The 24,044-nt window shown below is 45.5% G+C and overlaps 2 protein-coding genes and 1 long non-coding RNA gene across 3 annotated transcripts in view; 2 read left to right on the top strand and 1 right to left on the bottom strand.

Annotated features, from left to right (window-relative positions):
* Positions 1-3,816: 3,816 nt before the first annotated feature.
* Positions 3,817-24,044, bottom strand: part of LOC133045634 (uncharacterized) — a 94,156-nt gene continuing 73,928 nt past the window's right edge. Inside the window, exon 8 of the long non-coding RNA XR_009690290.1 lies at positions 3,817-3,901. This is a non-coding gene — a long non-coding RNA (uncharacterized LOC133045634). The remainder of the gene's footprint in view (positions 3,902-24,044) is intronic.
* Positions 7,114-18,186, top strand: CX3CR1 (C-X3-C motif chemokine receptor 1). The gene is made up of 2 exons (XM_061127820.1): positions 7,114-7,324; positions 15,189-18,186. The coding sequence occupies exon 2, from the start codon at positions 15,198-15,200 to the stop codon at positions 16,272-16,274; it is 1,077 nt and encodes a 358-aa protein (XP_060983803.1). The 5' UTR covers positions 7,114-7,324; positions 15,189-15,197; the 3' UTR covers positions 16,275-18,186.
* On the top strand, positions 16,450-23,988 carry LOC133046162 (cytochrome c oxidase subunit 7C, mitochondrial-like). Its single transcript, XM_061129100.1, has 2 exons — positions 16,450-16,467; positions 23,632-23,988. Exons 1-2 carry the CDS (start codon positions 16,450-16,452, stop codon positions 23,815-23,817), a joined length of 204 nt encoding a protein of 67 aa, XP_060985083.1. The 3' UTR covers positions 23,818-23,988.

Raw genomic sequence — 24,044 nt, 5'->3', positions numbered from 1 at the left:
ATCCAGTTTCTGCTCATCTTTTACCAGACCTGTGGCCCAAAGAGTCATGAGTCGGTACAGGGCGCTAAGCAAGAGCTAGGAGTCCAAAGTCAGACTGCAGCTCTGGGTCCTGAACTGTGCCCTTTTCTGGGCCTTTGCATCCTCTTCTGTAAAATGGGAAGAGAACCTGCTCTTTGCGTACAGACAAGGTAACCACCACAAAGCACGCAGCACAGGGCTTGGCTCGGGGTACACATTAATAACTAGGATGGTGATGATGATGTTATTATCCCTGCACCTCTGTTTCCTTGGTTGTAAAATGGAGATAAGCATGCCTCATGAACCTGCTTTCTAGGGTTCTGTGAGACCTACAAGAAACAGTGTGAAAGCACTTTATGAAATCAGTGCTTTATCAAGTCCAAAAATGACTCCTCAGTTTCACAGCCTAGCTGGTGGTCTGACTTTAAATAGCACTTACAAATTAATAATTGGGAAGTGGAGTCTGTGCTGTACCCGCAGCTCCATGACTGGACAAGGCAAGGCCTAAATGCCCAGCTTCAGCCCTCTTTTCCTGGGTAACTCTGACTTCAGCTCTGTTTTATCATCTATATGATGGGCTGAGTACACACAGCTCTCAGGTCACCGGGCTGAGGGTCAAATGAGCCCCTGACTATAATGTGCCTGGCAGAGGGCCTGCCTGACTCCGAGCCATGGAGGAGACCTTGCTGCCCACACACGCCTCAGCCAGGCCTGGGCCAGCAGTTCATATGACGACCACAACGTGGAGCCCCAAGGCTTTCATTTAGGAAATGATTCCCCAACCTCCCCAAGAGGCATTAATGGTAAACAATCCACTTGCCAATGAAGGAGACCCAGGTTCGACCCCTGGGTTGGAAATATCCCTTAGAGCAGGAAATGGCAACTCACTCCAGTATCCTTGCCTGGAAAATTTCAAGGAGCATAGGAGCCTGGTGGGCTACAGTTCACGGGGCTGTAAAGAGTTGGACATGACTGAGCCACTGAGCACTCAATTCACCAGCCTGCTCCTCCCTGCCCATCAACAACCCCGCCATTTTCCATTCCCCCCTCACCTGCTGTTCTCTCAAGGCCAGGAGGAAAGCCCTTTAGGAAGGAGTGATGGTTCTCCACTCCGAGCCTGCCCAGAGGTGTCAATTTGGGTTTGGTAATCTGCAGAGAAATAGTCAAGACACTGCATGTATGTAAATTTCTGACCTGGGGTGGACTTCCTGTCCACTACCCCTCAACCCACCAGCTGAGTGCTTGGAGTTACTCTGACCTCCGCGGATTTCAGGTTCCTGCCCTGAAAGGGAATTCCTGTGGGAGAGCTTTGTACACTGTGGGCTGAGCTGTGCATGCAGTCATGGCCATTGTTTTCACTGTCCCCATCCTGTGGGCTCCACCATGTTGGATTCCCTAATGCAAGAGGAAAACTCCCCCGTAGGCTGCCTGACTATTAAGTTCTCACCTGAACATCAACGCGGCTCAGACAGGGTCACTCCACAATAACAAAAAGACTGTCCCCACCCTCCCACATATACCTCTGGACCAATGTTGGTGATTGTTGCCCTGTTACCAGGGACAACTCTAGCCCATTTCTATACCCCCACGTCCCAGGTAAAATTTATTAGACCCCAAATCACGGAATTCCCCTGCTTCTTGGCAGCAGCCAATCCAGAATTGACTCTGCCTCCTGGATCCCTGCACAGACTCAACCAGCCCAGGCCCAGATCTTGTTAAGTCTCTCCCAACCCACTGTCACTCAAGAATCCTTATCAAGGGAGCAGCTGGGATGGAACAGGATCACAGGCAGTGAAGAGAGGATTGCCAATTTTAAGGGGATAGGCATTAGTGTTCAAAGTCCCAGAGACCCCAAGAGAAGGTGGCACATTGAGTGGCCCCCCAGTTTGTGAGGCCCATCACCCACCCTCTTGACTCTGTACAGCTTGGTCCTTTTGGCCTGTGCCCCCAGGTGAAAGCTTCCACCAGAACCTCTTAGAAAGAGAATGTTCCTTCCTCCATGAGTCCCCTGAATGCAGATCTTTTATTACCCTGTTTAGGACCTTCTTGCCTTGAATAGTAAGTCTTCATTTCCTGAGGGCCCACATGTTCCGAGCACCATATGACGTTCTTTACATATGTCATTGCTAATCCTCACACCATCTTTGACTTATGGGTAATTAGCCTAACTTTTCACAATAAGGAAACTCCGGCTCAGAGAAATAACTTTACCAAGGTCAGACAGCTTGAGTGGCAGGGTCAGGATCTGAACTAGGACAATGTGACTCCTAGTCATTGTGGGTCTGCAAGCTGTTTACCAAACTGTAACTTAAAGGCTTGCCAGTGTCACCTGTATATACCACTCCCTCCCAAGAGCACAGCTACTGCAGATTTCTTTGTTTATCAAAGCCATGCTCTTTGAGTAAAACTGAGGGGTATCCCACAGCCAGAGGTTGTCTGATGGGCTGGGCTATGTGTGCTGACTGGCTGTCCAGCTTGAAGCTCTGGGCCTCGGGGAGTCCTGGGGAGAGGTGGAGACACCAGGAGGGGGAAGACAGCACCAGGAGGACAGAGGCAAGACAGACCACTCCCCTGTCCTTTGGATAATGGCTGATTGCTCAGTGTTCCCAGAGCGGTCTCTTTTTGCATCCTTGAAGTGTGGAAGCCAAACCCAGATCAAGACCATGGAGGGATCGGGTAGAGACCCTGCCCTGTTCGTGTCACAAACAAATAACCAGCCATGTGCACAGAGTATGGCATGCAGGATGTGGTTAATAAATAATGAGGGACTCTCTGGTGGCCCAGTGGTTAACAGTTTGCCTGCCAAAGCAGAGGACACAGGTTTGATCCCTGGTCCAGGAAGATCCCATGTGCCGCGGAACAGCTAAACCTGCGCGCCACAACTACTGAAGCCTCTGAGCCCTAGAGCCTGTGCTCCAAAACTAGAGAAAAGCCTGAGTCCAGCAACAAAAACCCAACACTGCCAAAAAAAAAACTTAATAAATAAATACCTAATAAATCAGTGCACAAACAAGTGAGTCAGGCTGGTGATGTGTGGCACAGGTACAAAAATTACAATGCAGAATAGCGGTGGTTAGCAACCACTATTTAAGAGTTAGCCTGCAAATGAAAACATATATTGGAATAAAGGGACACTTGTGCTTCAACTTGCAAATGAGCCTGTAGAACTTCTGCCCGATTCTGTTGAGGTTTAGAAATATTCCAACCCAAAGGAGACTCCTGGAGAATGACAGACACATTTTCTTTTTGCTTAAAAATTTTTTCCCAATATTTATTTCCGGCTTTATTGAATATAACTGACATACAGTATAAAATAAGTTTAAGTGTTAATGTGTAAGTTACTCTTATTATGTGATGATTTGATACATGTATAGATTGTAAAATATTTACCACAATAAGGTTAGTTAAAGCTTCGTTTACCCTGTTCCTGAGCCCAAGTTTATACTGCTTCCCACATGAAAGTGAAAAAAAGTGAAAGTGTTAGTCACTCATGTTCAACTCTTTGTGACCCCATAGACTGTAGCCTCTGTCCATGGGATTCTCCAGGCAAGAATACTGGAGTGGGCCGCCATTCCCTTCTCCAGGGGATCTTCCCGACCCAGGGATCAAACCCAAGTCTCTGGCATTGCAGTCAGATTCTTTACCATCTGAGTCACCCATCTGAGCGGGGAAGCCCACTCCCCACATTAAAGGCCAATAAATTGACAGACGAGGTGTGGAGACAAGGAATAACGGCTTTATCTGGAAAGCCAGCGGACCAAGAAGATGGGTGACCAGTGTCCCAAAGAACCTTCTTACCTGAGTGAGAACTCAAGAGTCCTTTTATACTAAAAGCAGATGGAGTGTGGCTGGTTACTGCAGACTTCGTGGTGCTGGCCAGACCCTGGAAGGGATGTGATAATCCTTTGTTATTACAGCTGTCCAGGTAGGTCTTGTCACAATGGACCTCCAAGACAACCGTTATTCTCTGTTCTGCATCTTTTTCTCTCTATATGGATGGAAAACTGTTACACCTTTAAAGGTCAAGCCTGAGAGGCAGAGCCTTGAGAAAGGGCTACTATGTATATTTCTGGCTATACGCATCATTCTTTTGCAAGGTGCAGAGCCAGCAGAACTCAGCCTAGCAAACAGAGCACAAAGGTGAGAGCTAGAGGACTAAGTCCCATGTGGTCCCAGGTGTGTTCTCTGTTACAGCCCCTCTCTGTCAATGCCCATTCCACAATCCTGTAGGAAAAGGGGTGAGGGCCATTCTGGCTACTTCCTACCAGACAGATGTGAAGATAGGGTCATTGTGTAATGGAAATGGTCAACTTGGGGCTGGAAGTACTCCCGGGTCCCAGGCTGGGCATGAACAGTTCGAATCATGGGGATATGGATACCCTTTTTATGGCCCGGTCACAACACTTAGACAAGCACTTGAACATACACATAAACTTGGAATAAGGCTGCCCATGATGCTCTGCCTGTGAACTTTATATCTTCAAAAAAAGAGGGTTATTGTCCCCCCTTTGGCCACACTTGAAATAGCTTTATTAAAGCATTTCCTTTCCAAAAAGTGGCTGTCACCAGTGTAGTGAAACCAAAGAGAAGAGCAAGAGTCATCATCAATTATCTGGTAAGAGACTTGACTCAAAACAGCAACTTAATATTGCCTAGCGTCTCACAAGGCCAAGTCTGCTTTTCTTCATCCCATCCAGTCTCTGGAGGAGTGAGTTCTACTCAGGTGTGGTGAATCCATGGTCTTATCCTGGCTAATTTATCAGAGGAGTGAGTGTTCTGCAGCATCTTTTATGGTCCTGTCCACTTAGCAGCTAGTTGATGCCCAGGTCCTTGTTCTCTCCAGGTTTTGAGGAGGACTCGATCCCCCGGCTGGAAAGGGTGCCATGCCATCTTAGTTGGGTAGGTGGATGTATTGGAAGCAAACTCACGAATAAAAGTTCATATAGTTCAACTATGTTAAGTTGGCGACTGCTAGGTCCTTTAAGACATCTATAGATTCTCCTACCCAGGCAAGACATCTGGAACAGCCTACCACACAATATTCCTGAGGGCTTACTTCTAGGAGCCACTCTAATCCATTGCAGGGCAACTGGCAAGGCCTTACTCCAAGTTAGTCTCCTGACTTGTTTCAGCAATGGTCTCTTTCAATATGTGATTCATTTTCTCAGTTTTTCCTGTTGATTGTAGTCTTCAGGATGAAGATAGTTTCCAACAATATGCAATGCTTTAGATACCTGGTGGATTATACTGGAGACAGAAGCAGGCCCATTGTCACTTTGAAGGGTGAAGGCAATCCAACTTGGAGAGAGAGTTCCTTAAGGAGGGTTTTAACTACTTCACGGGTTTTCTCTGTCTGGGTGGAATATGCTTCCCCGCACTCTGAAAAGGTGTCCATAAGGAATTCCCTAGTGGTACAGTGGTTAGGAATCCATGCTTCTGCTGTTGGGGACCTGGGTTCAATCCCTAGTCAGGGAACTAATATCCCGCCTGCTGTGTGGTGTGGCCAAAAATCAGAAAAGAAAAGGTGTTCACAAAGACTAACAAGTATCTGAAGTTTCCGACAGTTTGAGGCATTTGAGTGAAGTCCATCTGCCAGTCCTCAGTGGGACCAGCTCCTCTATATTAAGTTCCCACCTGGGGGTGTCCAGCAGCAGTCTTTGGATTACTTTTGGCACACATTGCAGCCTGGCCAACGGCAGGGAGAGGTGGTCTGAGACTGAGGCCAGGGAGAGCCTGAGAAAGGAAACTGGGCATCGGACTTCCTCAAACAGCAGTTGGTCACCCAGCCTGTGGTACTGCAGGCCCACCCACAGCTGGTTCTGGGTGAGGAGAAGGCGAGGTGGGAGCTGACGGGGTAACCCCACCCTCAGGAGACCACAGGGGACCCAGGGGCGCACTGGGTGCAGGCTGTGAGCACAGCGGTGGCAGCCGGGGAAGGCCTTGAGAGGGGGGCGGGCGGGGGCGTCACTGACCATTCAATGAACATATGTGCTGAAGGCCCACTGGTACCAGAACCTGGTTAGACCCTGGGATACAGACAGACCAGAAGGAGGCTTGGCCTTAAACATGACTTAGGCAAGTAAGGAAGTAGTGGAAAGGCAGTGCAGCTGAGGTGATTGAGATTAAGTCAGAGAACCAGCTGGCCAGGGCGGGGAGCAGGGGTACGGCCTGGATAACAGGGCCTGGCCAGGTACCACTTCCCGCTGGAGCAGCCTGGGCCACTGCCCTTCAGATATAGAACCTGAGCTAGACTGCAAGGCACAGGGAACCGCTAAGTGCCTTGAGGGAGGTGAGTGGAACCATAATTATTAAGCATCGACCAGGAGCCAGGCGCTCAGTAGGTGCTTTCTGTATCAATGCCTCTCAGATTCATTGTGTTTATCAAACTCCTAAAAATTTCATTAAAATGCAGTCTCTATGTTTCATATCTTATAATAACCTATAATGGAAAAAAAATCTGAAAAAGATATATATGTATATATGGATATACGCATAACTGAATCACTTTACTGTATACCTGAAACACTGTAAGTCAAATACACTTTGATAGAAAAAAAAATTTAAATAAAACAATGTAAGCGTACCTTAGAAATATTGTGAGTTTGGTCCCAAACCACTACAATAAAGTAGATTCACAACAAAGTAAGTCACATGAAAAAAAAGAAAACTAAAAATACAGATACCTAGAGATGACTTTTCTTTATAGCAAATAAAAGCTTAGAAGGCATAAAAAAAAAAAAAAAATGCAGTGTCTGATTCAAGAGGCCTGGGGTGGCGGCAGCCTGAGGTGCTGCATCTCTGAGAAGCTCCCAGCTGAGATCACACTTTGAGAAGAAAAACTGTAGCTGACTTCATCTGCACCCCAGTGCTATCTGGTGAGTATTACAGGCTCCCTTTTATTAGCAGGAAAACCGAGGTTCAGTTTCCGGGCCTGCCTAAAGGCACATCATTAAAGAGAGCTACCCTGTTTCCTGCCCGCTGCCCCCCCACCCACCGCCCCGTAAGAGGTAACACAGTCCCCAAGTTAACACACTCCCTCCTAGCCACTCTGGGTCTGCCCCAGGCTCTTCCTAGTCTCTGACTTCAGACCCTCCCACCTCAGCTGGCCTCCAGCCTGGAGCTTCTGAGCCTGCAGCAGCATCTAAAGATAGTCTACCTCACAGGAAACCAGATACTATTGGCTAACTTTGCAAATAAGGATGCCCTCAGAGGAAAGGGAGACACTCTCTGACAGACTGTGACTGGGACAGGAAGGCTGACTGGCGCATCTCCACCTCTCGAGGTTCCCTCCCCAGATCCAGTCCAGGTAGGAGCAGAGGGCTCGTTCAGCACCTGTGGGCGCGCTGGGTGAGGCGCTGTGGTCAGAGGTCAGAGTGGGTTAACGACGCTAGTTTGTTTTACTTGCCAACAAGGGAAACCATTTTCCAGAGGATCTTACAGCCTAAATGTACTAGGGGGCTTGGTAGGGGAAGACAGTGACTGATTAGATCACTTATGATGCGCTTCACATGGTGGAATATGATTAGAAGTGTTAATAATTCTGTTTCAGGGGCATGGAGAAATGTTCATTAAAAAAAGCATCATTTAAAATTGCATCTGCAAGCTATTATATATAGGGTGGGTAAAAAACAAGGTTCTACACTATAGCCAAGGGAATTATATTCAATATCCTATAATAAACCATAATGGAAAAGAATATACACATATATGAATCACTGTTCTATAGCAGAAATTAACACATTATGAATCAACTACAATAAAAGAAAAAAAATAAACGGTAAGATTGCATCTGGATGACATTGAGGAATTACTGTTAACTTTCTAAGGTAAGAAACAGCATCCAAGTTATTATTATCATCATCTTTTTTTTTTCTGGCCATACTGCAAGTGTTGAGAGATCTTAGTTCCCTAACCAGGGATTCAACACCGCCAGGGCAATAAAATCGTGGAATCCCAGCAACTAGGACCACTGGGGAACTCCCATTATTATTATTATTGTTAACTATCCACATCTGTTTTATGCTCCTTCTCCATGTATTCCTAGAAAGTTTTTTTTTAAATAAGAGCAATAAGAATCCACTGTAGAGTCTGAAGCATACACATACAATTCGTGTTTCTAGGAACAAAATAAGTAAAATAGACAGCAAGCCCTTTTATGATCTTTCCGTCTGGCACTACCTTATTCTTGACTTTCTGTTCAAAAGTGACATTTCTTTTCTTTGTCTAGGTCTTTATTTTTTTCCCTATAATTAAAAAAAATTTTATTTTTTCTTTCTTTTTCTTTCTTGAGTTTTTTCTTTCCTTTTTCTTCCATGCTTTTTTGCACCATATGCAATTTTTATTATGAGCATCTACTGCATTTATAATGAAAACTATTTTAGTAATAAACTGCTGATAGACTTTGATGTTCAACATTGATGTATGCTTTTATAATCACTGTGAGGACATTCGGGCTCAGAAGGTTTGTGTCATTGGAAAACATCATCTTCAGAAAGAAAGTATGAGTGGACACACATGTGGGTGAATCGCGACTCTTGGTAGGGAAGAAAACCTATACAACATCTCTTTAAGTATGTTCCTATGCCCTTTTGTCTTTTCCCTAAACCTATGTTCATTTGAAAACATAACACACTCAAAGGACGGTGTGCAGGTCAGTAACTTATAAACTGATCTCCCATCTAACCATCATCGAGGCAGCAGCAGAGAACCTGACCAGCCCCCGGCAGCCTCCACCAGGTCTCTCCCGATCACCACCCCTGCCCTCCCAGAAATCACCCCAATCCTCACCTTTATGGTCACTGATTCTCTCCTTGTCCTTATAGCTTTACAAGGATTTTAAAGCTTTACATGGATTACCCTTGCCCATTTCTCACCTTCACATATGTGAATTCATACGGTAGATCTATTTTTCTGGTTTGCGTTTTAAAAATGCATTCATACTGGGACTTCCCTGGTGGTCCAGTGTTTAAGACTCCATGTTCCCAATGCAGGGTGCGTGGAATCAATCCATGATCAGGGAACTCAGAGCCCACATGTTGCATAGCAACGCCAAAAAAAAAAAAAAAGCATCCATAGTATAGGGGATGTAGATGTATACACAAAAATGTTTATGACAGCACTGTTCACCATGGTCTCAAACTGAAAGCCACCCAAGGGTGCACCAGCGTAAAACAGATAATAACCGTGGGACACTCATATGGTGCAATCCTATTCAGCAATGACAATGAACAGACCACAGTCACAGCAATAACATGAATGAAATACGACCAGAAACACTTAGATGAATTTACAGGAAAACGCGAAATTGGCCCATATTCACAGGGCACTTATCAAATGCACCCCATCGCTTTTCTTATACTCTTGTTATGAAACAATAATAAAAAATTCACCGAGACTGTATCTCAGACATTTTTACCTCCACAGAAACAAGCACAGTGCCTATTGTTGGGGAAACAGAATGAAAAGCAACATATATGACCCAGAAAAACCTCTCCATGAAGACAGTAGAGAAAGAACTCTGTCATTATTGAATAAGAATTAAACATCATATGCGTCACAGGCAAACCATTATGAGGTAGTAAAGACACACAAAAAAACCTCACTTCAGACACAACCCCTTAGACGCGTGTTCTCAAGACACCCAACAACTAGTGCTCAAGTCAGGGAATGTGACAGCCACACACAGTTCATCCCAAGTCCAGCATGGTCATCGGTACTGGCTGGCTTCATCCAGAGGAGAAACAAGCTGCTCATCTCTTTATGATCAGAAGTAGTTGTCTAACTTGAAGCCAGGTTCCTGCCCAAGTCAGGCTCCTGTCCTCCCCCTGGCACTGGGAGTCTGGGCACCAACATGCGCATTTCAAAGAGACGGCTCCCACCTGGAAAGCTGCAGAGGAAGTGATCACATTTCCAAGAGGGGAGAAGGTACTCACAACTATACGTCTTCTAAAGTAAATGCTCTAAGAAAAAGGAGACAAGGGGACTCTTGTCCCTTATTTTCAACAGGCAGAGTTAAGCCTCTTATTTTTAATTTTTACTCGTCCTTATGCCACTGTATGGTAAAGATACTTAATAGATATTGACTTAATCCACAATTAATTAATAAGCAAGTCCATGTCTTCTTCAGTTATTAAAAAAGGAAAAGTCATAAAGCATTTCTTTTCTAGATGTCACAGTTTACTTTGACAGAGATAAATACCATGAAGGACGCTGCAGAGGGGAAAGCAGAGAGAGGCGTGTGAAGCCCAGAACAAAGGCCAGTTCTGTGCAGGGGCCTCCCCCATGTATAGTCTTTTCCTGTTACTGGTCTTGGCTTGGGGTATGCATTTGGTTTGTATAAAACACTGGTGGGTGGTTATGCCAAGTCGTCCTAGGTTGATGACTTGCTGCAAGAATAGAGTCACTCCATTTACTGCATGGAGCATGCTGTGTAAGTTGTAAAATGTGGCCACTGCCCCTCAGCATGGAATTCAAGGCCCCTCCATCTGCCTGTTTTTTGCCTTCTCAGACTTAGCTCTCTCTGAATCCTAAGGAGAGGTCTCTTATAAAAATAACTATCACTGTAAACTGGAAAACCAGCAGGTTCTGAAAACGCAAGGGCTCAAAGAGCCAGGGGTGTGGACTTGGGGTCAGACTGAAAACCTTCCTACATAGCCCGTGGTGAACTCCAGATTTGTCAGAACCCAAAATTAACTGATTCAGCTCTCTGTCTCCAAGCAGAACCTCATCTGAATGCTGGGTGCCTGTGAGCCCAGGAGCTTCGCAGGTTGTGGGGCAGTCACTCTGTGGACACGAGGCCACACTTCCCCTGGCCCAGGACACATGCTGCTCTTTTAAAGACTGTTTGTTTCCTTCTGTTCGGTCCTTGGAAAACTGGTTATCCAGAGCTGACCAGGCTCTCAGATACGGTCCAGCCCAGGGCTTTCATTACCCACATCAAGAAACTGAGGCACAGCTGGGAGGGAGCTGCCAGCTGATCTCGGGGCGTGTGGACCCCTATGAAGTACACAGCTCTGAAGAGCAACTCTGCGCATCTGAAGGCAGGAAAGAAGCTGATCCTTTAGCTTTCAGCCTTTTCTTCTCCAGAGAAAAGGATCTAAATTTTCTCACCATGATTACTGAGAGTCAGATTCTGAGGGTCTGGCAGTGAGGACCAACCACTTGGTCATGGCTGGAGAGGCAAATAATATCTCCTCCTCCTCCATTCCCCACCTGCTGTTTCACTGAGGGTCAGCCTCTGGGTCCTGAGTCTAAACCCAGGAACAGTGCTCAGGGCCACATCATGAATCTTATCCTTTAAAGGGGGGAGGGTCACCTCTACTATTTTCCAACTCTTGTTCTAGAGATGTGGCCTGCAGTAACCTGCAGAATTTCCCTCCAAGAGGAAAAACCCAGTGCAGGGCAGGGAGCACGGCTTTGTGAAGAGACGCTTCTGGCTTAAAATCCTGGCTCTGCCGCTCCCTTGGATAAGTTACTCAAGTCTCTCTGCTTGCTGGTGGTTATTTTACAGTCATTTCCCACGAGGTGTTGTGGCAAGAATTAAATAGGGTCTTGTGTCCTTAGCATGACACTGAGCAGGGCCCCAGGAATGGCAGCCTTCTTTCCTAAACTGGGGCTTTCAGAGGATAATCTCAGGTTCTGGAATGTCAAGAGATAGTGGCACCCACGTAGAGAAAGTTGGGATCCAGGATCAAGCAATTCCTGAGTTTTGTTTGGTCCAAAGGAAAAATATTAAGCCTAACAATTGGCATTAGACTGAACCTCAAACCTTAAAAGGCCGTAAAAAGAGAGCAAGGAAGGTAAATACACAAGGCACAGTGGATCTAGAAAACAGTAAGCAGGACGTGAAGCCAAAAGAGAGGGGGAAGCAACACAAAAAAGACGTTGGGGAGAAGAAACGGGATGGAGGCCACCTAATGAGAAGGAAGTATAGAAAAGGGAAGCTGATTGGAAAAAGTGGGTAATGATGACCAAAAAAAAAAAAAAAAAGGTTAAAAAATAAGTGAGTGGGCCAAAGAAAAGGAAGTGACCAGAGGAAGTAGGACAGGATTAGCAGTAGAGCTGGCTGGGTGTTTTTTAAAGCAGGTTCTACAAAATTCATTTTTACTTGACGAAGACAGCCGTGTGTACTCAAAGTTCAGCTTCCAGGTTCAGCCCAGACTCTCCAAGCTCAGCATCATTTAGTAAAAGGTTGACTTAATAGAAGAGAGGGTGAGGAGGCCCAAGTATAGCTGGGGGGATGTGTGTGGTGCAGCCTAGATTAGTGTGGTGGGACCTGTGTTAATGCTTCATCCCAGCACCCATCCTTCCCCTTGCAACCCCATCTACATGGACCTCACTTACTAGACGCTGCAAGGGCTTATTGCATTGGATTCTCGCCCTTGATTTCTGGTGCTCAGGGGCCAGGAGGCCAGTGCCCAGCCTGAGTGAAAGCCAGTTAGACCCCTGACAGCCCTCTGACCCCTGGGCATTGGCCCTACTCTCCTCTGCTGCCAAGAGTCCTCATTTCAGGTTCCTGGCCCAGGGCTGGAACATCTCAGAGGACCTAGAAATAAAAGGTCCACCCTGCTTGGGCTCACCTTTCCTGAAAAGGTGCCTGGATAAAACTATCAAGTTCTGGACACTTTGTGTTATTTAACCCTTACTGCAATTCTGAAAGGAAAGTTCCGTATTTAATTCACTGCCCTGCTGAAGGGCTCCAGGGATATTTGTGATGAGAGGACAGGGAAGGTGCAGCTCGGAAAAGGCCAGGATGTCTGGAACAAACAGGTGGCAGGTGGCAAGGAGGTGCCTGGTCCCTCCTCTCTCCTTGCTGGGCGCCTGGCTCAGAGCCGCCATGTGTGTGCCTGTCCCCTTCTCGCCTGTCTCCTTGCTCTTTGGTGATCCAGAGACACCTGCCTGGAGATTTGCAGGAGGTCCCTGTGTATGAGACATGGTGCCAAGAGAACATCAAACCCAGCACATGTGTATTTGGCAAAAATCAAGTCAACCTAAAAGCACCAAGTTCCTGGGCTTTAGGACTGAATACAGGCCCCAAAGAGATATGAAATGATTTTTATTGTCCTTGGACTCCTCTCTAAGTCAACACTGCCAGCTCCTGACACTGGGGGGAGGAGGAGGAGGAGGAGGGGAGCTAGCCCCAGCATCCCCAACAAGGACTTGACTGTTTGCTATCCTACAAGCTGCAAGTCCAGGAAGACGGGCTCCAGCTGCAAGCCACCTGCACCACGTGGCTGCTCCCTGCCTCCCCACATTTCAGCTGAGCCATCTGACATTTCTGTCACTTAAAAATGGTTGAACATCAGCCACTTTATATGGTTCAACTTAACTTTTGTTGATTAAGATCATGGCTAGAGGATCCTCTCTGAGAAGAGGGCATGGTAGCCAAGAGCAGAGAGAGCACACACTTTCCTGGGGCTGAGGACTCCATCCCAGCCTGAGATGGCCCAGGTCAGAAGGCCTTGGGCCACTTTGCCGGCAGGCTGGGTGAGACAAAGAAGTGGACCAGCATGCCACGCTGAGGCTGGGAAGAGAGAAGCAAAGGGTGGGTCCTCGCTGCGGCAGAGACACCATCTTGGTATAACCAGCATGAAAAGGGTGTAGCGGGGTGTGGAAACTCCCTTGGTTAGAGAAGTGTGAGCTTTGGTTTGAGCTGTGCTGGGTGACAGGCAGTGACAAGCTGGAGGTGTGTGCTGAGGTTTCTGAGAGCCTGTCTTGTGGTATCACAAGGAACAGGAGGGGTCCCAGAGGTCCATGGCGAAAGGACTCCCCTTGCAGACTCTGGAGTGAGTCCTGGCTGGGAGAAGGGAGGATGGGCAAGTGTCACTTCCCAACCTGAGCAGAAATATCTTGCCTTTCCATTTCTGTCCAGAAAGAAACAGAAAAAGAACAGTGGGGGAGGGTAGGCCACAGTGAAGTGCAGGACTGGTAATTATTAATTAGCCCCTGGGACCCGAGGCTACAGGCTAACTGAGCCCGTCCTCCATCTGGGATCCGCCGGCCCCTTCACGACTGCAGAGGCCTGGATGATGCCGGCACACCCTCTGCACTTGTAGGATGACTGATCATCCCTGTTGGCTTAGAACTTAGGGGTTTCCGAAATGTGAGACTTTCAGCGCTAAAACCAGAAGAGTCCTGGGCAAATCAAGGCAAGGTAATCACCCTAGAGTGTCTGACTGTACGATTATTCCTTTAGGTAGGAATAATAATCCTTAAGGATTATTCATTAAGGAAGAAAAAGACTTGGTTCCTAGAGGAAGAGGAAAAGAAATGACTCGCAAAAACAAAGACAGGTCTCTGGGTGCAGGTCTGCCCAGGGCTCTGCGGCATCTGAGACCTCTCTCTTCAGTCTTCAAGCAGGAGAAACAAGAGTCCAGAGGGTAGAGAGGTGGAAGAAAGGAAGGGGGTGGAGAACAGCACTGGGGAAGTTTGAAATGGAAGTGTGAATTATGGTACTAGCTCAGCTGGTAAAGAATCCGTCTGCAATGCAGGAGACCCCAGTTCGATTCCTGGGTTGGAAAGATCCCCTGGAGAAGGGATAGGCTACCCACTCCAGTATTCCTGGGCTTCCCTGGTGGCTCACTCGGTAAAGAATCTGCCTGCAATGCGAGAGACCTGGGTTCGATCCCTAGGTTGGGAAGATCCCCTGGAGGAGGGCATGGCAACCCACTCCAGTATTCTTGCCTGGAGAATCCCCATGGACAGAGGATATATGGCAGGCTACAGTCTATGGGGTCGCAAAGAGTAGGACACGACTGAGCGACTAATACACACACCACCCCATCCCTCTCCCCCCTGCTCGCTCATGATCCTCTCTCACCCATCCACACCCTGGTTAAGCTTGCTACCTTTCAGATAGACTTTTGAAAATCAAAGAAAAAATATCTGTCTCAAGCTTCAAAAGGCTGACGTTCAAATGCTAACTGAGCCATTTACTGTGTAGTTTCTGGCAAGTCACTGAGCATCTCAGAGACTGGTTTCCTCTCTGTCAGAGGGGTCTGTTGCAGCCTCCATCACAGACATTAAATAAGACTGCACATATGACACTGGGAAATGTACTGGTCAGACACCCTACCAAAAGTTTGTTTCTTCCAGCCTGCCTCTCCTTAGCGGAATTCCAACTTTGTTTCTCTGAGAACTCTTGAGAACCCTTGTCTTCCTTTCTCGTCCAGGTGCTCACCATGCACACGACCCTCCCTGAATCAACTTCAGAAAACTTTGAGTATTATGAACTTGCAGAAGCCTGTGATATAGGGGACATCGTGGCCTTGGGAGCTGTCTTCGCGGCCATACTCTACTCCCTCGTCTTTGCCTTTGGCCTGGTGGGAAATTTGCTGGTGGTGTTTGCCCTCATCAACAGCCAGAAGTCCAAAAGCATTACTGACATTTACCTCCTGAACCTGGCTTTGTCCGATCTGCTCTTCGTAGCCACCTTGCCCTTCTGGACTCACTATGTGATAAATGAGCAAGGCCTTCACCACGCCACGTGCAAACTCACCACTGCCTTCTTCTTCATTGGGTTTTTTGGAGGCATATTCTTCATCACCGTTATCAGCATCGACAGGTTCCTGGCCATCGTCCTGGCTGCCAACTCCATGAACAACAGGACCGTGCAGCACGGCGTCACCGTCAGCCTCGGCGTCTGGGCAGCCGCCATCTTGGTGGCCACACCCCAGTTCATGTTCACCAAAGAGAAAGAAAACGACTGCTTTGGCGACTACCCTGAGATCCTGCGGGAAATCTGGCCTGTGATCCTCAATGTGGAAATAAATTTTCTTGGCTTCCTGCTCCCCCTGATCATTATGAGTTACTGTTACTTCAGAATCATGCGGACACTGTTTTCCTGCAAGAACCACAAGAAAGCTAAAGCCATTAGGCTGATCTTTCTGGTGGTTGTCGTGTTTTTCCTCTTCTGGACACCCTATAATGTCATGATTTTCTTACAGACGCTCAATCTCTATGACTTCTTTCCCAAGTGTGACGTGAAGAGGGATCTGAAGTTGGCGATCAACGTGACGGAGACAATTGCATTTAGCCACTGTTGCCTCAATCCCCTTATCTATGCATTTGCTGGAGAGAAGTTCAGACGATACCTTTACCGTCTCTACAGGAAATGCCTGGCTGTCCTGTGTTGCCATCCTGTCCACATCAGTTTCTCTTCGTCTCTGTCTGAATCACAAAGGAGCAGGCGGGAAAGTGTTCTGAGCAGCAATTTTACTCATTACACCAGTGATGGAGATACGTCCCTCGTTCTCTGAAGGGATCCCAAAGCTGGGTCCCTCCAGTGAGGCTGGAGTTTCTGAGTTGACACTGAATAATGAGGACAGATTTTAAAACTTCTTACATGCAAGAAATAATGGATCCAATGCTCCCAAAACAATCCTAAAGTATTTTTGAGACTTGTGCTCAAAACTTGAATGATGAAGAGTGGACATGGCGCTTATTGCCAATGTCAGGACTTCCCTGTTTATAAAGGACATAAATTCAACTCAGACTAACTTAGTCTGAAAAGAGGCAGTAACATTCACCTTGTAGCATGGGCAATGGGTGGTGAGCCCTCAGTGAAAGAAAACTAGAGACTGAATCTAGCTAGCATTTCCTCTGACTCTCAATTCTCTGAGTGGTAAGAGAGATCCCATAAGTGGTAAGAGAGATCACATAACACAGATTTCCCAGTGCCTTCTTTTCTCAAAGAAAAGGCAGGTCTCTTCCATCTGGTCGCATGCATCACCACCTGATCCAGAACCCAGGGGAATAAACAGAAAAAAACACTGGCCCAAACTGAGAAGGCATGGTTTCTAATCTCAACTCTATCACTTATCCACTGGATAACTGGGGGCCAACTGAACTTAGTTTCCTCATCTGTAGAATGGAAATAACAGTTCTTTTTGCATAGGAAGCATGCAGCATGAAGAGCCAGACTCCAACTCTCAGAGATTCCAACCCTTTTGCCAGGCTCCCAGACTTCAGCTTTACCCCCACCTGGCGCCCTGCTTAAGTGGTGCTGTTGACAGGGCTTGGAAGGGCCTCACAGGCTCTGCTGTGTGATGCAGCTCTTGACACGGAGGAGGCTGGCTCTGACGGTGGGGCCCAATGGACACTCCTAGATGTACAGATGGATAGGCTTTCCTGACTCAGTCCTCCCAGGCCGGCTGGACCATTTCCTCCTGATCAACTGGTGACAACCCTACCTGGCGAGAACCGCGTCATTCATGCCAATGCCAACCTGAACAGCCCGAGTCCCAGGAACAGCTTTCCCTTTCTCAGTTAACGTTTGAGACGGTCTGAAATGTTAAAGCTTGAAAAACAATTGTGATGATGCTAAAGAAAATATCACCTATAATCTAACCACGCAATATCTTCATGTGCCCACTGGACCTTGTTCACAGCCTCACATGTTTCAAGTTGCAATCATAGTGTACGGACAGTTTTGTAATCTGCTTTTTTTTTTTCTCTCTCTCTTAACATTAGGCCACAGATAACGCTCTGTTTCTGCATAGTTTTGTAATGATCATTTTAGAAGACGGCCAGGTTGCGTACTCACTGAAGGCATCTGACTTGTTGCCCTATTTCTCACTCCTTGGAAGTCAATGTATTTGTTTACCCAATGACAGAATGAATTACATTCCATTAAGATCATGTACTGCAACTTATCATTACCCTGTTAATAAACACTTCATGTGTTTCTAATATTTAGCACATACATATTTTACAGTACTTTTCTGTGTAATTTCCTTTCTCCCCTTCAATTACTTCCTTTGGATGAATTCCTTGCCATGGGGCTAACTGGGCCAAAGGGCATGGGTACATTTTAGCTTTTAACACATACATATGAAACTAATAAACTGCAAAACCTTTATTGAGCATGTATTATATGTAACATGTGAGCTCAAATCCAGAGCTGTTCCAAAGATGAGTGTGATAAGGCCTGTGCCCTCAATGCTTCAGAGGTGCTTGACATTTAAATGCAGAACTCAGAAGTTTAAAAAAAAAAAAAAAAAGCATACTCTTACATTATTTGGTAACACAAAAATAAGGACACCTGACCTGAGTCATTAAGGATCTTAAGGCCCTAACCTAAAACATCTTACCTGAGTCTTAAGATCTTGAGATTTTAAGAGAAAAGTCTGAGAACAGTGAAAGGCATTGGGAACAGAGTATGTGGTGGGAAGCTGCTGGAGCTCTGGCTCAGACAACCAATGGAAGAGGGTGTTCTCAGGGTGTTCACAATTTCCTCCCTTATCACCTGATCCTTGTCCCAACTGTTGAATCATGAAATTTTTCATTAAAATTTTACCTTATTAGTGGACTCTTAAGAAAAGAGGAAAAAATTCTTTTGGCTTGAGAAACAAAGAGAGACAGACAAACACTTTCATTTCTAGAAGACAAATAGACTCGTATCATAAGAAACGTTCATTCATTTTGCTAAGACAGAATAGGGAGAAAATAAGGAAGGTCACTGAAAAACCCTAAATAGCTGTGATGCTGGTGTCTTAGGAAAGGAAGGCACATTGGAAAAGGACAGTTGACCCTAACAGCACAGCTGAATCAGATCCACCATGGCTTCTGGGCTCTGGGCTTCCCCAAAGCAGAAGGAAACTCCAAACACAGATAGACATTTATGACTGAGTCCCAGCAGACCGACTCTGTGATCCTGGGTGAGGTATTTGACATCTCTAAGGTTCAGTTTCCTCATCTGGCAAGTAAGAATAAAAACAGTGCCCACTTCCTAGAATGATGATGAGGATTTAGTAAGATTACCTTCCCAAAGCTCACAGCGCAGGCTTGGAAAGCAAGGTCAGACAAATGGTGACAACTACTTTATTTTATTATGATTATTATTATTAGATAGAATCTTTCCCAGTGAGGAAACTCATACTATGTTGCCTATGCCATCTTGCTTTTTCCCAGAATCACAGAACGGTGGGTGGTCAGAAATAGTTGAATACAAACCCACACTTTGCAGGTTAGAGAAAGGATGTCCAGAGAGGGCCAGACACTGGCCCAAGACCAAAGAGCGAGTTAATCAAAGAGGTAGAGCCCTTAACTCTCAGTTTACTGACTTCCTCCTCCTCTTAATAAAAATATAGACCAATCCTATGGTGACTGCAGTTAACAATACTGTGTGGTATGTGTGAAAGTTGCTAAAATAGTTGATTTTAATATTTAAGAAACATTTTCATCTTTATTTATTTATTTTATGTCTTAGACCAGGCTGTGCATGGCATACAGAATCTTAGTTCCCTGACCAGGGATCAAACCCGTGCCCCCTGCATTGGGAGCGCAGAGTCTTAACCAATGGACGGTCAGGGAAGTTCCTAAGAGAGAAGATTTTAAAAGTTCTCACCACACACACAAAAATAGTAACTATGTGAAGTGATAGATGTGTTAAATAACCTTATTTCATAATCAGTTTACAATATATACATATATAAGTATACATAGAAAACCATAAAGATTTCATCAAAAAACTGTGAGAGTTAATAAACAAATTCAGTAAAATTGCAGGACACAAAATCGAAACACAGAAATCTGTTGTAATTCTTTCCACTAATGATAAAATATCTGGAAGAGAAATTTAAAAAATAACTCCATTAATAATTACATCAAAAAGAATATAATACCTAGGAATAAATTTACAATAGCCCAGATGTGAAGGGGGTGACAGAGGATGAGATGGTTGGATGGCCTAACTGACTCATGCACATGAGTTTGAGCCAACTCTGTGAGATAGTGAAGGAAAGGAAAGCCTGGGTTGCTATTGTCCATGGGGCCAGAAAGAGTCAGACATGACCTAGGGACTGAAAAACAGCATGCTCGTTAAATGACCATCAGAGGAAGAAGCTGGCTTCCCAGGAACTTTGCTACCAAGACAGATGGAGAATACGTGCTTTTGGTTACTGAGAAGAGCTATCATCTCTTATAATCCACTGCATCTGGTGGGCTTTCCATAATCTCTCTCTCTGCGATACTGCCCCTGAGTGCTCAGGGGGAGAATTCTCTTCTGGCCTCAAAAGGCCAACAATCACACCTGGGAACTTGGCAACCCAACTCTGAAAGGTCCACCTTGGGTACCACCTCACCCCTAGATAAAGTCCCATTAGTGCCCTCAAAATTGGGGCAGTCTGTCCCAACTCAGAAGCAAAAAGCAAATTTTCTTTTCTACCTGCATCTTATTCTCCTAGCCCATGAGAACCACTTCAGTTTCAACATGATCTGTAGTATTGTTTGCTTAACTTGCCGAGTTGGCAACCACATTCTGAGCTACCCAAGAGTAGTATCATCCAAGATCAAGTGAGAGGAGGAGGTCTTCACAAATGTGGAAACACCCTGTCTCTCTTCAAGAGGCCCTCCAGCCTGAGGAGGGTCGAGATGTTTTCTTGAGGATGCATGGTGCCATGTGTGTTTCTGCTATACGACACGCGCTGTTGGGCAAGAGCCAAAGTTCCTCCCAGAGGCACATCCTAGACGTCTCTAGAAACCACAAAACACACTCAGCAGAAAAATGACTCTTTTACCCCATATTTTCTCATTTTTTTAGGCAGATCGAAAAAATTTTTAATTCACATTTCTTTGACTAATGAGAAAGACTGTTCAGTTTTCAATGTGCTTGCTTTATTCTCTTTGTCTTTTTCTGATTATCAAAGAGATGGACAATCAGAAAATACAAAGAATGAAGAAGTGTATAAAAATTTTACAATACACAACATTCCACCTCTTATAGATAAAACATTGTTTAACACTGAGGTGGGTTCTACCATGTCCTTCTCTGCAGATACAATTTTTTAAATAAAAGCTTTGAGACTGTAACATACATACAGTTTTAGATATTTTTTCCTCTTAACTTTATAGCATAAACATTTTCCCATGTATTAAACTCAATCATGATTTTAATGATTGCACAGAAGTCCATATAGACTTTATCTAGGCAAGCCTGTACTGATGGACATGAATGTATAAAGGAAAAACATGTATTCTTCCTCCTTCTGTGTAGGAAAAATCCAGCTCTTTCCTACTGTGTGTCTCATCTAGCACTTACACAGAACACTTCATTTCTGACACTTCTGATCACCAAATATATGTGGTGTTTTCTCCACATCTTTGTGACACCAACTAGGTATCTTACAATTTGCTGAATAACTTAATTCTGACACTATTTACCTAGTGATCCCATGGGTTAAGGGCTCAGTCCCACAAGACCTCTCCACTCCCCTTCAGATGCCGATCACAAGTGGTAGGTCTCCAAGTTACCCACAACTTCTGTCTCAGTTGACTGTGAATCAGAGGTTCCCACGATCCCTCCTCAGGTTGGATTAATTTGCTAGAGTAGCTCACAGAACTCAGAAAACACTTCCTTACATTTACCAGTTTATTAAAGAATATGATGAAGAATACATAGGAACAGCGGAGAAGGCAATGGCACCCCACTCCAGTGCTCTTGCCTGGAAAATCCCATGGACGGAGGAGCCTGGTAGGCTGTGGTCCATGGGGTTGCTAAGAGTTGGACACGACTGAGCGACTTCACTTTCCCTTTTCACTTTCATGCATTGGAGAAGGAAATGGCAACCCACTCCAGTGTTCTTGCCTGGAGAATCCCAGGGACCCAGGGGGAGCCTGGTGGGCTGCCATCTATGGGGTCGCACAGGGTCAGACATGACTGACGCGACTCAGCAGTAGCAGCAGCACAGAGGGGCAGTCTGAGGAAGACATACACAGGGCAGGGGCCTGCGACGGTCCCTAGCGCAGGAGTCTCTGTTTCTGTGGAGGTGGGCTGCATCACCCTCCTGGTACATGGATGTGTTCGCCAACACAGGAGCTCCCTGAACCCCATGCTCCTGGGAGTTTGTGGAAGCTCCTTCACTTTGCATGATCAATTATTGACTCCATTTCTTTTCCAGTTCCCCTCCTCTCTCTGGAGGACAGGAGGTAGAGCTGAAAATTTCAAGCATCAAATCAAGCAAATTCTAAGGCTGGTCTTTGATGACCACCCAGGAGCTACCCGGCAGCCCACTCAGAATGTCTCACTACATAAAAAGATGCTCCTAGTGTCCTTATCACTTAGGAAATTATAAAGGGTTCAGGAGCTCTGTGCTCAAACCTAGATAGTATACTAAAATGCAGAGACATTACTTTGCAGACAAAGGTCCATCTAGTCAAAGCTATGTTTTTTCCAGTAGTTATGTATGGATGTGAGAGTTGGGACTATAAAGAAAGCTGAGCACTGGAGAATTGATGCTTTTGAACTGTGGTGTTGGAGAAAACTCTTGAGAGTCCCTTGAACAGCAAGGAGATCCAACCAGTCCATCCTAAAGGAGATCAGTCTTGAATATTCATTGGAAGGACTAATACTGAAGCTGAAGCTCCAATATTTTGGCCACCTGATGTGAAGAACTGATACACTGGAAGAGACCCTAATTCTGGGAAAGACTGAAGGCAGGAGGAGAAGGGGATGACAGAGGATGAGATGGTTGATGGCTTCACCGACTCGATGGACATGAGTTTGAGCAAGCTCCAGGAGCTGGTGATGGACAGGGAGGCCTGGCATGCTGCAGTCCATGGGGTTGCAAAGAGTCAGATACGACTGAGTGATGGAACTGAACTGAATCAAACTCCCAAGGCAATAGAAATAAAAGTATAAGTAAACAAATGGAAACTAATCAAATGTATAAGCTTTTGCACAGTAAAGGAAGCCACAAAAGAAAGACAGCTTTAGGATGGGATGAAGTATTGGCAAATGATGTGACCAACAAGGGCTTAATTAATTTCTGAAATATACAAACAGCTTATACAATTTAACAACAAAACAAACAACCCAAATGAAAAATGGGCAGAAGACCTCAACAGACCTAACTGCTCAACATTGCCAATTATTAGAGAAATGCAAATGAGAAATGTAAATCAAAAATACAAGGTATCATCTTACACTGGTCAGAATGGCCATCATTAAAATCTCTTTAAACAACAAATGCTGGAGAGGGTGTGGAGAAAAGGGAACCCTTTTACACTGTTAGTAGGAATGTAAGTTAGTAGAGCCACTATGGAAAACAGTGTGGAGGTTCTCCAGGAAACTAAAAGTAGAGCTGCCATATGATCCAGCATGGAGTAGGTAATGGCAACCCACTCCAGTATTCTTGCCAGGAAAATTCCACAGACAGAGGAGCCTGGCAGGCTACAGGTCATTGGGTTGTAAAGAGGAGGAGCCCCAGTGACTAAGCACACATACACATGATCCAGCAATCCCATTCCTGGGCATATGTCCAGACAAAACTCTAATCCAAAAAGATACGTGCACCCCTCCCTATGTTCATTACAGCACTATTCACAATAGTCAAGACATGGAGACAACCCAAATGTCCACCAACAGAGGAATAGATAAAGATGATGTGGTACATATACATACATTGGAATACTACTCAGCCATTAAAAAGAATGAAATCGTGCCACTTGCAGCAACATGGATGCAACTAGAAATTAGCATACTAAGTAGAGTAAATCAGAAACAGAAAGACAACAGTCAGGGGAACGAGGTCGTGAGGAAGCAGCGAGTGTTTGCAGCCACCATTTCTTCCACCTTCAGTCTGGATCTTTTGCAGAGCTTCTAACAGTGCTCTGTAGGGACAGAGCATCCGGAGGTTCACAACCTCTGTGGTTCGTCGGAGCCACTATGCGGAGGGTCCAGGGAAGAATATACCATTTTCAGTGGAAAACAAGTGGAGGTTACTAGCTATGATGACTTTGTTCTTTGGGTCTGGATTTGCTGCACTTTTCTTTATAGTAAGACACCGACTGCTTAAAAAGTAATCCATGAGACAGATAGGAAGAGGAGCATATTAAGAGGTGCAATCTCTTAAAAGGATCAAACCCTTGAACTCAGCATCTTAGATATGTTTGTAAATAAACTTATGGCATAAATCCTTAACGCCTCTTCTCTGAAATATGGAACATGATAATTGAACACGTGCTTACATTTTATTTGGGTAATGTTGCATTATTAGTTTCCTAATTAAATATGCATGTGATTTAAAAAA

This window comes from Dama dama, chromosome 24 (assembly GCF_033118175.1).
Source record: "Dama dama isolate Ldn47 chromosome 24, ASM3311817v1, whole genome shotgun sequence".
In the NCBI taxonomy this organism is placed as follows: domain Eukaryota; kingdom Metazoa; phylum Chordata; class Mammalia; order Artiodactyla; family Cervidae; genus Dama; species Dama dama.
Note: the sequence above shows the minus strand (reverse complement) of the source record. Positions and strands in the feature narration are given on the sequence as shown.

Bases quoted from the DNA above. Each gene is read 5' to 3' on its own strand.
- CX3CR1 (XM_061127820.1), top strand. From the start codon at position 15,198: ATGCACACGACCCTCCCTGAATCAACTTCAGAAAACTTTGAGTATTAT.